Raw genomic sequence first — 15,493 nt, 5'->3', positions numbered from 1 at the left:
AATTGATTCTTACTTCCCTCCCAACCCCACTCCCCAAAGTATCAAGGTAAAAACACCAACTGCACCCTCCATCCTGGTTCAAACTAGCAGAATAACCTAGTCATCATGCATCAAACTCCATTCACTGGCACTTGTCGCGTGGGTTCCTTCGCAAATACACAACTACACTCCACATCCATCTTTCTTTCTTAAGTAAGCAGTTGCACAGAAAGTAGAAAGCAAAAGAAGGAGCACACTTGAAAGATAAACAGGTGTAAGTGTCTCATTTCTTGACTTTTTTCTTCACTTTCTAGTGCGTTGCTCGTATCAAGCTACAGCAGCTGTGACCTAAGGGATCCACAGGAGATAGTTACCTTGAGAAACAGTGATCCACTAAGGGAAACTGCAGAACGAGAACAGGAAATGAACAGCATTTCTGACAACTCTGTTTTATTCCTTCCTGTTCTTTTTATTTATTTTGACCCTCTTCTCTTCCTAGCAGCCTTAATTGCTGTCTCGAGTACGACCAAGCAGGTTGTTGTAGGAATCAGGAGAGACAGGTGGTCTCTTCCTGAGCCCTCGTGGGGCACCAACATTAGCCAATAATGAGGTGCTCCATATGAAGTTAAAACTGTTACCCTTCCTCCCAACCTCAAAGCATACCTCCTCAGTGTCTCTAGTCAGTCAGTGACATTGTAGGCTCCAATCACACAAAACATGGTTAATAACGGCAGCTGTTAACAGCGTTTTGTCCTCACCAGCAGCCTAGACTAGCACAAGTTTATCTTACAGTCAGCAATTCAGCACACTACCTTGGCACAGCATCTGAAATTCTGCCTGCAACACTGGTTTGGCCAGCCCTCCTTTGTCCCAACTCTGTGCAGCAGGACATCCTCGAGTGCACTGCCTCCCATGCATCCTCCAGGCACTCTGTCCTCTGCTTAGGCATTATGGAATAGCTGCCCACATTTGCCAAGGATGCACCGATCCAAACACCATTAGGAAGTGTGGTGGATGCAGGACACAGAAACATGGTTGTGTTGGGTTTTAAAAAAAAAAAAAAAAAAAAAAAAAAAAAAAAAGAAACAAAAGAAATTTTTAAAAATTGGAAAAAAAAAAAATGAGTGGACTGCTGATAAGGGGACAGATCGGATTCCCTTCATCATTAGAAATGTGCTGGAACTGGATCCAAAAGATGATCCATTAGACAAAAATGCTTAAGGAATTCTTACACAGAATGTAAGGAAAAGCCACATGGGGAGGGAGAACTACAATGGGGATACTCAGGACTGAGAAAATCTTGGTCACAATTCACAAGAGAGACGCTGATGGGATCTCAGAAAGTATATTTCCACTGGAATATTAATTATAGAATCATAGAATATCAGGGTTGGAAGGGACCTCAGGTGGTCATCTAGTCCAACTCGCTGCTCAAAGCAGGACCAATCCCCAGGCAGGTTTTTGCACCAGCTCCCTAAATGGCCCCCTCAAGGATTGAACTCACAACCCTGGGTTTAGCAGGTCAATGCTCAAACCACTGAGCTATCCTTCCCATGCAATAGGACAAGAGCTGGGAGGAATAAAATAAAAGGGTATTGCCAGAAAATATACCAGCAGCTAGCTACGCTATGACCAGCCAAAACTACCACGAACTCATGCAGGCAAACGGTACCTGTTCTGAGATAAAGAGTCAGTGGAGAAACTGTTGGGGAAAAAATCAAGAGGATCAAACACAGAAAAGCCTGAAAGAAGAGGATCTAGATGGATGAAGCATTCTGCTCTGCCACTCCCAACACAATCTCACATACAGCACCTAGAACTATGCGAACTCTGGACAGTGATTTATCTTGTCAATTTAGTGTACAACACTAGAAAACTAGTCTTAAATGTTGTGATATGGGGCCAGTTACACAACCCGTAGCCATGTGGAGTAGTCCTATGGCCATCAACAGGTTCACAGGCCTGAAAAGTAAACTGAAACACCAGGAACTGGGTTCAGGGGTCTGTTTCTCCTGCAACAGTTGATGGGATCAGAGAGCTGTAATCATTACAATGCTTTAGGCATCCACGATCTCATCAGCTTGCAGGAGAAACTCTGTATCCATAGGCTGCTAAGAAAGAAAGTGTTATTTGAAAGAGGTTTTTATTTGTAGGTTTAGGTCTACACATACTAGACAAAGTAGGAATTTAAATGGGTGGAGTTTATTTTAATTAATAAAATGAAGGGTCCTTGCACCAAAGAGTTTACTGTATAAAACAGAATGGAAAAGCAGCATGGTCTAGCGGGTAGGGGTGCTGGACTGGGAGTCAGGAGGTGCCAGTTTATTCCTGACTTTGCTACTTACCTGCTGTGGAATAGTAAACTAGTCACTTCACCTCTCCATGCATGTGTTTCACCTTCCACCCTTTATCTGTAGGGTATTTAAACTGCAAGCTCTTAGGAGCAAGGCCTGTCTCTTACTGTGTATTTGCACAATGCCTACTGCAATAGAGTCTCCAACTCAGCTGGGTTCTCTACATGCTACTGTAATTCAACCACCACTGCCACAGCAAAGGGCGACAAACAAGGTGGGATAGGTCGCACAGGTGGGCAAAGAAAGATCATGAGAGATACTTGTTATAGACACGCACCTCATTAGCTCTTCTTAAGAGGGACTTGTCAACTATAATTTTTTAAGTCAACTAATTCCAAGAGAACCCATTCCCTAATGGAGCAGACTTTAATGAGGTTTTTTTTTTTAAGTCAGAAATCTCCTTCCCCTGGTGGTGACTGGAAGGTTATTTTGGACATGAATGACAGCAAACACACTTGGCCAAACTTCCTCCCACTTTCCCCCTGATGTCTGTGCATACACCTGCCTGCTGCCTATTTGGTTTCAGCTTTGCTATCATTGTTGCTGATTAAACACATTCTTGTAGAGAAGGGGAAAGATAGTTCACGCGAGCCTCCACCCCAGTGAAGCACATAAAAAAGTGGTGTCATCATGCTTTTGCATGACAGAAAGTGCAGCTGACTGCCAAGGAAAGAATGAAACTGACTATGCACGAAATACTGGCAGATGCAGGAATTAAGCTGAAAAGAAAGAAATAGTCTCTGCAGTCTCTTCGTAGGCACTACTTGTAACAAGAAGTAGGTAAAATATTTTCAGCTAGCAATGTGATTTTCAAGTTGGTGTCTCTTTAAGGTGTTCTTAAAGCTACAGAATAATTTTTTGAATGAGGTGCACAATAGTTACAAATGTAGAATATATCTTCAGTTTTCCCATAGCACACTTCATATGCTTTTAAATAAAAGTTTTTAGCGTGCTGCCATGCTGGTACAAAATAAAGAATTATTTCAATACACAGTATACAAACTTGAAGCTGAATACAGTTCTTTAATACTTGAAAGCAAGCAAGGCCTTACATACCTGCGGTGATTTCTACATTGGGATCTCTAGTGAGGTATTCTATCACAGGGCCAGAAACATAGCCAGATCCAAGTAACAAGACCCTCTTCTTATCCTTGGTTAGTGACCGCGAGTATTCCCTAGAGGGGTTATAGTCAAAATTAAAACATACAGGAAACTGCTGAAGCCAATGTCAAGTCAGTATGTTTTCGTTAGTTTACGAACCAAGAACACATTTCAGGAAGAAGTTTAAATTCTGCGGCCTGATTATCTAACCAAAGTACAATGTCACTTCCCTAAGCTTTTTTAAAATTTCTATTGCACAACGCCTACTTCAGGGAAAGTGAACTAAGAAGTCTAAATCCAGCCTCAAAAAGGGTCACACCACTCGATACCTGTTCCATTGTTCCTCCAGCAGCTACTGCAGCTGCGACTTCATTCTTCCTCAGAAGTCACTGAATTTTCCTCAACAGCCAAACTAGTCCAACCTCAGATTGTGAATTTGGTAGAGCCCTGCCATGAAAAATGTGTCACAGACCATGAAATCTGGTCTCCCCCCATTAAATCTGATCTTTTGTGTGCTTTTACCCTATACTATACAAAATTCACTGGGGAGACGAGCATTTCTCAAATTGGACATCCTGACCCAAAAGGGAGATGCAGGGGGTCACAAGGTTATTTTAGGGGGGTTGCAGTATTCTGTGCTGCCTTCAGAGTTAGACAGCCAGAGAGCAGCAGTAAGCTACCCAGCTCTGAAGGTAGTACCCGGCCAGCAGCAGTGCAAAAGTAAGGGTGGCATTGCCACCCTTACTTCTGCCTTCAGAGTTGGGCTCCCGGCCAACAGCTGCTGCTCTCCAGCTGTCAAGCTCTGAAGGCAGCGCCGCCACCAGCAGCAGTGCAGAAGTAAGTGTAGCAGTACTGCAAACCCCACCCCACCCTACCCACACTAACCTTGCGATCCTCCCCCCTGCCGCCACAGGTCCTTTTTGGGTCAGGACCCCTACAATTTGCAACACTGAAATTTCAGATTTAAATAGCTGAAATCATGAAATTTACGATTTTTAAAATCCTATGACCATGAAATTGACTAAAATGGACCTTGAATTTGGTAGGACCCTACTCATAGGCCCAAAGACTTTAAGGCCAGCAAGGATCATCATGATCATCGAATACAAACTTTTGAACATTGCAAGAGAACCTCACCTACCCAGTCCTGCAATAGGCCCACCTCCTCTGTCTGAGTTACGGAAGTTCTCAAATCTAACTTGAAGTCTTCAAATAAAAAAAGAATCCATCATTTACTCTACTTCAAAAAACAACCTGACCACTTCTGGGCTAGTGATCGGATTGTATCATCTTGGACTAACATTGCAAGGTTCCAGATTGTGCCTAGCTCCCTCCATCATCTGTGACCTCTAAGTTGAGAGGCCAACTTTGGACAGATTATACCAGAGTCACTTCAGGGCATCGTGGGAACCTATATAGACAGATAGCATCTACATAATAAAACCTGCTTGTACACATGGTCCCAGATTTGACAACAGTCCCAGCATTACTGCATGAACCACCAACACCTGCTAAATATCACTTTGTAGATCTTTTGGCGTGGTAGGACAAAGAATCTTTCCTCCAACAGCCCCATCATCAGTTCGGATGCAAGATCCTCCTCCCTAAGGATACTACTCTCAGACCCAGAGAGAAAGAGTGATGACTTCTTCACACATTCCATGCCTACACCAGATGTGTACATACAGACAGACATACGAAGAGGGGTAAAGTAGATTGCACCACCAGTGCTGGAACAGAGGAAAGACTCCTTGCAGAAGAAATGGCTTTTGCAGTATCAAGCTTCTAAACACACTGATCTCTAGCTCTAGCTGTCCAACGGCAAGAGTTTGACCAAACTGGGATTGGCTGATCCCTGCCTGTATTTGTGCTTGTCTGTTACAAGCTACTAAGATATTTTTGGTACATCAATAATTGCAGCAAAGTTTTTATATTCCAGAAAAGAACATGTGAACTATTGCCCATCACGAACATACATGTGAGTGGTTCAATTAAGTAATCTGTGTACAGCACTTTGGACATTTAGGTTAGTTAAAGAGATGTGTCATTTGCAGCTGTGCAAGAGGAACAGATAACCAGCATAAGCTATGCAGCGGTGAAAAGATTAGAGAGAAGGGTATAATAAGCCATCAAACTTCTCTCCTCTCCTCACATTTTAAACAGTAAGTTCACTCGCATTAGTTTCAAAGAAATCCAAAGGGAAGGCATCAGAGAAAAGGCTCTGGCCACTCTTCCTTTAGGCACAATACACTGTTTTGCGGAAAGATCAAAAAAATCTACACACAAGTTGACCCTTTACCAAAGGGATTTTCAGCTTCTTAACCTCTTGCATGGTCTAGTGTGAGCTAAGAAGGGTGCCAAAAGAGAGGCCACAATGCTGCGCCAGGAATAAGAAGGTATGTTAGTGAAGACAACCGGCTAAGGTTGTCCACCATAACAGCATATGCTGTAAGCTGTGGTCTTCCAGAAGCAAATGACTTGCTCCACTACCAAAGAAAAGGGTGCAATAATACCTGTAAATAATTCCTCTTCTTCATTTAAAACAGAATTTTCCTAATATCCTCAGAGGGATTTACTATTAATTATCTGGACCCATTATATTTTAAAATTTCTGCAACCCAGATGTGAGGAAAATGACATATTACATTGTTTTTAAGGTCCAAGAATGTACCTAGTGCTTAAATCCATATTTATTTCCTTTGTGTTTTTCCTAATTTTCTTTAAAATTACATGTGCTCCAGCCATAACTAGCCAAAAAACCCACAAAGACAGAGTTAATCACTGCCATAACAACGCTACTCTGTTAAAAGCATAACAATAAAACATGTGTTGGTTACTAGGAATAAATGAAGAGTCAGGGAGGGAAATTGTACGTTAAGTGAATGAAGCTAACCCCATCTGCTCCATTCATTTTTACCACTGCAAGATAAAAGAGACATGACAAGGATAGAATGGTACCTCAGGTGATGGGCTATAGATAGAACATGTGAACTATTGCCCATCACGAACATACATGTGAGTGGTTCAATTAAGTAATCTGTGTACAGCACTTTGGACATTTAGGTTAGTTAAAGAGATGTGTCATTTGCAGCTGTGCAAATAGGATAGAATGGTACCTCAGGTGATGGGCTGGATATATTTATACAAATCTAATGGAAAGTCAGAGGCCTTTATGCAGAATCCTGAATACACCCAATCACAGAAGAGTGCTGCACATCAGTGGGGCAAGAGGAACACCTCTTCCTGAGGGCAAGAACTGCAAGTCTATAGTACTAAAACTGGAAGTCTGCAAAATTATATTACTGGTCCTCGGAACCCAGCCACCCCTAAATAAGCTAGTGCTGCATGTTTGGAAGGTGCAAGGAGGGAAGAATACAGTTAGCATGCAGTTATTTTCCATCTGAGAAATCCTGATTACTAACATGGCACACATTTGTCACCTTGGCTGTTTCCTCAGGTTCAGCATTAAATTAGTAATATATGCTAATGGGGTTAGACACAGTACGGAGATTCAACCCAGGATACATTTAACCACATAAATTAACACAGCTGAATTTCACCAACAGTTAGTTAAATGAAAAAAAAAAAAAAGAAGGTAAAAGGCAAGCATAGTTATTTAAAACCAGAGTCACAGAATCAAGACAATGAGAAACTTAAACCACACTATACATTACCTGCTCTCCCTCAATTTCTGGATATATTTATACTTATCAGTCAATGAACCATTGGACGTAATCACTGCCTACAAAGTATATGAAACATAAAATTACTTTTCCTACATCTGAACTTTACATATCTAGGTCCGAAGAGGAATGGAAATAGCTTGAAAGACTTACATCTCGTACAACAGGTGAATAATTCTGGCTTTCGAGAGGCTGTGAGCCGTCAGATAACAGCTGTGGAGATGAAGGATTTCAGTCAGAGCATTTTATTTCCCACATATATTCAGAAAACTTTCAGAGATAAATCCTCTTTGGAAAAATTTCCTTCATTAAAAAAAGAAGGAAACTGTTAAGGTTTTAAGGCATATTAAAATACATGCAGGAATTGCACATAAAAGAACCTTTGAAACCTGAAATTCTCCTGACCCATAGAATTAATTCTTTCAAGTGACTTTCATTCCCATTGACTTTCAATGAGACTTCGGCTCTTACATGCCAAAGTCACTTTTGAAAATGGGACTTTGGTGCCTTTGGAAATTTTACCTCACACATTGTGGAGCAGTCATTTTTCAGACTGATTCAGTTATGTTCTACAGCAGATTTTTTTAAATCTATATATGGCAGACCAAAGTTTAAGTTCAAATCTTCACTCTGTCACTGAATACACAAGGCCTTACCATCTCTTCAATATAAGTTAAGAGCATGTCTCCAAAGTATTCAGTTGCTTCTATAGGAAGCTGGGCTGGTAAGTTGTCAATGGAACACATCAGAATCCCAGAGCCTTCCACACTGGAAGAGAAAACATGAGGATTCCATGTCACATTTTCTTGGTCATATCTTTAGCGGTCATGTTTCAAAAGCATGACTCTTCATATAGTAGTCTGAGTCGAATATGATATTGAAACACAAAGTACAGTGCAAATTAAAGGTTCTCCCACCTGCCATGATTAATATGCTGGTCAGCATCATACATACAAAATGGACTGTCAATTGATGTCCACTCGGTCATAAATTCTATGGATCCTCCAGTATCTGCTGAAATGTCACATATTGCCATAAGTCTAAAGTAATTAAATAAAAAACAATGAACAAGAACATCCAAACACAAATAAGAATCGTTACAAAATATCAGAAGATTGTTCTTTACAAGAGTTTCAACCAGACTTATCAGACACAGATAAATACAATACGTTGGGGAAAAGTCAACATGGTTTTTCTAAAGGAAAATCATGCCTCATCAATTTACTAGAATGCTTGGAGTGGGTCAACAACTTTGTGGGATGATCCACTAGGTATAGGGTACTTGGACTTTCAGAAAGCCTTTGATGAGGTCCCTCACCAAAGGCTCGTAAGCAAACTAAGCAGTCATGGGATAAGAAGGAAGGCCCTCTCATGGTTCAGTAACTGGTTAAAAGATAAGCAACCAAAAGGTAGAAATAATGGTCAGTTTTCATGATAAAAAAAGAGGTAAATAACAGGATGCCCCAAGGATCTGTACTGGGACTTTTACTGTTCAACATATTCATAAGCTATCTGGGAAAGGAGGTGAACAGTCAGGTGGCAAAGTTTGCTGACAATACAAAATTACTCAAGATGGCAGTCTGCTTTGGACGTGGCAGAGTTCCAAAGGGATCTCACAAAGGTGACTGGGCAACAAAATGGCAGCTGAAATCAAATGTTGGTAAGTGCAAAGTAATGCACATTGGAAAACAAATCCCAACTATACATACAAAATGATTTGATCTAAATTAGCTGTTACCACTCAAGAAAGATCTTGGAGTCATTGAGGATAGTTAAGAACATAAGAATGGCCATACTGGGTCAGACCAAAGGTCCATCTAGCCCAGTATCCTGTCTTCGGACAGTGGCCAATGCCAGGTGCCCCAGAGGGAATGAACAGAACAGGTAATCATCAAATGATCCATGCCCTGTCGCCCATTCCCCAGCTTCTGGCAAACAGAGGTTAGGGACCACTCTGAAAATATCCACTCAACATGTAGCAGCAGCTAAAGCTAACAAAATGATTTGGGGTATGAAACAGCTGCCATACATGGAGAAATTAAAACAGAGACTATTCAGCTTAGAAAAGAGACTACTACGGGGAAATATGATAGAGGTCTATAAAATCATGAATGGTGTGAAGAAAGTGACTAGGAAATATTATTTACTCCTTCACATAACACAAGAACCAGGGTCACCTAATGAAATTAACAAACAGCACGTTTAAAAGAAACAAAAGGAAGTACTACTTCACACAACGCACCAGGGTTGTTGTGAAGGCCAAAACTAACTGGGTTCAAAATGAATTAGCTGAGTTCATGGGGGACAGGTTTATAAGTGGCTATTAGCCAAAATGATCAGGGATGCAATCCCACGCTCTGGGTGTCTTCAGCCTCTAACTGCTAAAAGCAGGGAGTGGAAGCACCTGGCATTGGCCGCTGTCAGAAGACAGGATTCTGGGCTAAATGGACCATTGGCCTCACCCAGTATGGCCGTTCTTATGTCCAGAAAGGAACCACTTGTAACGGACGTGGGGCAGGTATTTTCTGTAATTAATAATCTATTGAAAGACACTTATCTTACCAGGAATTGCAGTAACAGACTATTTCTATAACGATTTGGTTATAGATATCTTTTTTTAAATCAATAAAATTAGTAGATAGTTAAAGACATCTCTTTAACTTATCAATTACATAAACCAGACACCATGAAAAGGAGACAATGATCAATAGTTTATTTTCTTTGTCTCTTCTGTGAGCACAGTTAGTATATAAAGAGATTCCTACTATTATAGATGTATGTTGTAATAGACAAAATGATGTCATTGATAAGGGAGGCCCTTAAATACTCAGTAATTGACAAAAATGGACAAGAAACATGTGGTACAGCAGATGTTTTCAATAATCAATTGATCAGCAAAATATTAAAGTATGGATTAACATCTAAGCCTTAAGAGCTAGTTGTGCTTACTGATTTATCATTACTAGGACAATATGTTACAATTATCATTGGTTTATTGATTCATAAATAAGGTCAAGCATGAAAAAAGATTTTTTCTTTGTTCTAAACAGTATGTTAGAGGTGAGTTTTAGGGAGTTAGTCACAAGTGAACTCAGGTAGGGGGCCACACTTCACCAGTCTCAAATTTGCAATGTAGGTTTCCTTTTCTGTATAGCACTCTATTAGTTAAGACAACATGAAATACTTAACTCAGCTGAAGTATTTGATTTATTAAATCTGCACACACAACATCTGTCACATTTGTTCTCTCATCCTTTCCCCAGAGAGAGAAATATGTGCAGGGTTAACTTAATTTACAAATCTGCCATTTGTCAATAGTACAAATGAATGACATTTCTAAGTGGGATGTACAAATTCCAAAAGGAAACAAACAAAGAAATAGGGAAGCATATGGGAAAAGAAAGCAGGATGGGTTGGGTGTTCTGCTCCTAAGTTTCTCTCATATACTGTCAATGTATTTATTAGATGCTTTGCTGAAACCACTGATCCTTATTGCTTAATTAGAATGCTAGAGAATAATTCTTACTCTCAAACAAAGGTGCCTTACTTGTGTGGTAACTCTGGACAACCTTCAGTTGCAGCAGCAGAAGGTTTAACCGGAGCCAGCAACTTTTTTGCATCGTATCGATTTAATAAGCGAGGGGTGTGTTGCTCCCAGTATATTCCATTAATCAAACAAGTAGTGTACGGTGCAATCTGCAAAGAAAGTCACAAATTCCAGAATCTCTCACATGGATGTTATTGATAGTCAAGGGAACTTGCATTTGATCTAGCCTTTTAGACAAGTGATCCACGTTCTCTGTAGTTAGGGTAACAATATTTGCTATCAGCAGTATTTGGAAAACCTTGTACTGAGAGAACAGCAGCAATGCTCACATCAGTATTAAACCGAGAAGTGTAGAGTTCTGGATGTTTGTCGTATTCCTCCGGATCATACACCCCATCGGTCTTCCTTACAAGATGATGGTGACGACTTAACACTGTCCCATATACTTTCCTAAGGTCTGCAATAAAGAGGAGAAAGTCAGTTATTTAAGAAGCAATACCGTTGGGCAGAGATTCTAAAGCTTATCACACTTGTGACTTAGCATTACCTCCAGATTTGGAAACCTCCCTCAGTTCATGTGGCTCCACAAACTCACAGGGGAGTTCATTGAACACTTCTTGGGCACCCTGCAGATAAAAATATGACCCAGAATCATGTGGACATCAGCAAAGAGTACAGGATGTTGAAAAATTGCAGGAAGAAAATTGTTAAATTTTGCATTCACAGAATGTTCACAAGGGCTCATTTTCAATAGGTCTTGCCAGTCCTGCCAGATTATACTGTCTCTATAGAGATACATACTAATCCACATGTGCCAAGTACCTGCCTGAAATGGAATGCTGCCTGAACTCTGGTCCACTGTGTAACACGAGCAAGTGTTCATTTTAGTTTAGTGAACTAAAAACAAAAAGTCACCAGATAGGTCTTCAGAGCATTGTTAACTGGAGTTAGAACGCGAGTATTACCCCTAATTCGACTCCCAGCCACACACACACCTATCTCTAGCTTGAGTTAAGTGGTTCTTTTCACTCTAGCTAGCTAGCCTGTTGGGGGTGGGGCAGCAGAGGAGGGGGTCTGTTGACGTTCCAGTGCTGCTGAAGCTTGAGCTAGTAAGGCAATGGGGATGCAACAGCTTGAGTCAGCAGCAGCTAACCCAATCGCTCTGTGAAACTCAAATGTTATTTTGAAGCATGGTTGTTCTCAGCTCCAGGGTCCCTACTCTGGCTGATAATCTGCACTGAAGCCTGTGCCACCACCGCTACACTCCTATCGGTACCCATGCTAGCTAGATTAAAGCTAATACAGATGTTCTTCAGCTAAACCAATGAAACTTTATGCAAATCACCCCCACTGTTGAAAGTCTTTTTCATAAGGTTCTTTACCATCCATATAGACCTTTCCACAAGTCCCTTTGATTGGTATTTTCATCATACACCACCTGTAAGGATAAGGCTTTTTCCTGTAGCCATATTGTGAGGTCTGAGGCCTTTGTCTGCAGTCATATTAGGAGAGCAGCCATGAGCTAAGAAGCAGACAGTCACATCCTCACATTCCATCTAAATTACATTAAAACAATGCAATATCGGTTTGTTAAGAAGGCGATCCTGTCCTAACAGTACCCACCATCACCAGATAAAGAAACAAATCTTAAAATGGTTAAAGAAAACTTAGTTTGATGCCATTCTGTCTGGCAAGAAACCACTTATCTAGTTGTGGATGTGAAATCCCTACTTCTTCATTGTTTTGTCTTTATGGTTCCCCACTTCACCAGTGTCTATCTGTATGGTCTCTTTCTGGTTCTTTGATTGTTTCTGTCGGTTACAGAATTAATTTTGCTAGGTGTAAAAATCAATTAAGGTGGTGGGGTTGGTTAGAGAATTGTTTTACAAGGTTAGGATTGGTTAGAAAATGGTTTAGTAATATTTTAGTAAAATGATTGGTTAAGGTACAACTAAGCAGGACTCAAGTTTCACTATATAAATTAGGGTCCAAAAGGAAGTTTTTGGGAACCAACTCCAGGACACAGCCCCAAGATCAGAGTTGCCAGACCTCAACACTCTGCTAATGACACCGTGCAGAAGCTGGATTTCCCCAGATGACCTGATCCTGACTGGCCATTATGAAAAGTTCATCTGCCTTACTGGGAGTGGTGAGCATTGTATGCTTAGTGTGTGCATTCTGTTTTAGTAATTAATAATAAATAGAGATTAAGTAGGATACTACTGTGTAAGGCTCTTTCACTGGTAAAAGACCCTGCAAACCTGCAGAGTATAAGGTTATGCCCTGAGCCCACGGAAGGGTAAGAGTAGGTGCCTAAATTAACAGGGTTATGTCTGAATCTTAGGAACAGGGTAAGGGTGGGTACCCTAGAGTGTGACGGTAACAGAATTTTGTGCAGGTAACATATCAAGCCTAATTTACACTCAATCTATGGCAAATGGCCTAAAATCCACATTGGAAAGTTACAGCCCATTATTGCTAAAGACTTCATCTGGACTTCCACGTCTGGAAAAGATTCCCTTCGTGCCAGCTATCACTATTAGTACTGTGAAGTGTGCAAATTTCTGGATCAGAGAATAATCTGTGATATTTAAAAAACCCTTTAATTACCAGGTAAATAAATCAGTGCCTACATTCTCCTAAAGGCCTTTATGGAACTGGGTGAGATCTCAGCAGCTCTGCCTGCTGGCATAGCTCGTACTGAAGCATGAAAAGCAGTTTCCTACCGCACTAGTAATGTCGTGATTGATCCACGGCCAATACAGTACATCTCATGCTAATTGTTTGCACTTCTCAATTCCTAAGTGACCCTTACGGATCTTCTGTAGCGTTTCTTTCTGGAAGCTCATTGGTATTACAATGTTGCTGCCCTTGAAAATCACCCTATCACTGTAAATTCATGTCTGCAGTTCCACGTCGTATACTTGTACAGCAACTGCTTATTTCTTCAGGCCACCCTTTAATTATTACTTCTTTAAGGATCCCCAGTGATTCATCTTTCTCCATTCGCCCTCTTATTTGTTGCAGGTTCTAGTTAGCTATGGGAATGGACTTTACAATCAAATCTAGGCTTGCATCTTTATCTCAAAGGTCTTCTTTGGTTTCATAGGTGGCAGTCATCATTCTAGAAAGTGCATCTGTAGTAAACATGAATTTACCAGACATTTAGGTCACAACCAAAATCAAACTTTTGCAGCTTTATCATTAGTCTTTGAACCCAGAAGATACAGTCATTTAGTGGTTTGCCAAAAGATGCTATCAGGGTCGTGTAGTCCATTTCAACAGCCATTGTCTGACCATAAATATACAGATTCAATCTCTCAAGGAGAAACAGTATTCCTAAAAGCTTAGACTCTGTGTGTGTGTCTTGTTTCCACATCAGTCAGTTATTTTGAATGTGTATGCCACTGGTTGCCAACAATCCTCATACTTCTGTAAAGTAACTGCACCTAACCCAGACTGACGCATCTGCTGAAGTTTTAACAGGCCTGCCTGGTGAGTAGAACTTCAACACTGGCTCTTGGATAAGTTGTTGTTGCAAACCTGCCAACGATTCCTCCTGTTCTGTACTGCAGGACTATTCATTTTTATTTTCTAGGAGTTTCCTCAAAGCCACTGATTTTGTAAATAGATTAGATATGAATTTTCCAAGATTATTAACCATTCCCAGGAAACACTGGACATCTTTCTTTGATGGAGAACATGGCATCATTTCAATGGCTTGAAATCTTCCTCTTATCAGGTTTTACATCTTTGTTGGAGAGATCTCCAGCAAAAGTCAGTTCTGTAACCTCTAAAACACATTTCTCCCTATTTAGTTTCAAGTTTGCAGCTCTAGTTGCATCCAAGACTTCCCAAAGTCTACACTCATGTTTCTCTTTAGCTAAGCCCCAGATGATGTCATTCATTGAAGTGTCAACACCATTAATAAGTTCACAGATCACATGCATGGTTTTGTGGTACACTTCTTGTGCTGAAGTTATGCCAAAGGGGAAGCATAAGAATTTGTCTTCCAAATTGGGTAGTAGATGGGCATAGTTTTGAGATTTTTTTTCAGTGAATTTTAGCTGCCAAATTGCTGAGAATGCATCCAATTTACTGAAATATTGTGCATTCGCAAACTGAACCATAATATCGTCTCTGATTGGCAGTGTGAAATATTGTCTTTTTATAGCTTTATTGAGATCTCTCTGATATAAGCGCATGCATAGATGGCCATTATTTATCACCACAATGACTAGGGAGCTCACCCTTTCCATTGGCTCCTCAATTTTTTGTATTACTTGCATTGCTTCCATCCCTGTGAGCTCAACCTTGAGTTTATCATGGAATGCAAATGGCACCTTTCTAAAAGGCTGGACAACTGGAGGGACCCGCCTGACTGTTTATATGGATTGTATGTTCACCATACAAGTAATGCAACCCTTGAAACCGATCAAGATATTCCCCAATGAGTGCCTCATAGCCAGGCTCAGTATGATGTAGTGAAAGCACCCATTTCACCAGATTTAGCCGTGGCTACCTATGTAAAATACAAAATTGGGGTCATCTCCTTTGGCACTACAACAAGCAAGAGCCTGTACGTGAGGCTTTTCTAGTTGATGCTAGCAATGCACCTTCAATAGTATATTTGTTCCAGAATAACCAGTTACCTAAACTATGACCCCCCCAAAAAAATGGAAGTCTTATTTTCAGCCTCTCATAATTTTGTTCAGACAGAATATTAACCTGAGCTCCTGTGTCTCATTTGGGTGGAGTAATTGTTTCATTCACTTTCATAGGCAGTATCCAGTCCCTCTCATCAGGTTTGCTAGATCCCAGCAGGTAAA

The 15,493-nt window shown here is 40.7% G+C and overlaps 1 protein-coding gene across 2 annotated transcripts in view; it reads right to left on the bottom strand.

Moving 5' to 3' along the window:
• Nucleotides 1-15,493, bottom strand: part of AASS (aminoadipate-semialdehyde synthase) — a 50,165-nt gene that overhangs the window by 20,471 nt on the left and 14,201 nt on the right. For both annotated transcript variants that reach the window (XM_024219624.3, XM_024219625.3), the window contains 8 exons: nt 11,212-11,290; nt 10,994-11,121; nt 10,665-10,813; nt 8,035-8,157; nt 7,774-7,885; nt 7,271-7,330; nt 7,109-7,176; nt 3,390-3,508 (listed from right to left, as the gene is read on the bottom strand). In XM_024219624.3, the coding sequence (XP_024075392.1) occupies nt 3,390-3,508; nt 7,109-7,176; nt 7,271-7,330; nt 7,774-7,885; nt 8,035-8,157; nt 10,665-10,813; nt 10,994-11,121; nt 11,212-11,290 (838 nt within the window). The remainder of the gene's footprint in view (nt 1-3,389; nt 3,509-7,108; nt 7,177-7,270; nt 7,331-7,773; nt 7,886-8,034; nt 8,158-10,664; nt 10,814-10,993; nt 11,122-11,211; nt 11,291-15,493) is intronic.

The sequence above is a fragment of the Terrapene carolina genome, unplaced genomic scaffold (genome assembly GCF_002925995.2).
Source record: "Terrapene carolina triunguis isolate 2854851 unplaced genomic scaffold, T_m_triunguis-2.0 Scaffold68, whole genome shotgun sequence".
Classification (NCBI taxonomy): Eukaryota; Metazoa; Chordata; order Testudines; family Emydidae; genus Terrapene; species Terrapene triunguis.
Note: the sequence above shows the minus strand (reverse complement) of the source record. Positions and strands in the feature narration are given on the sequence as shown.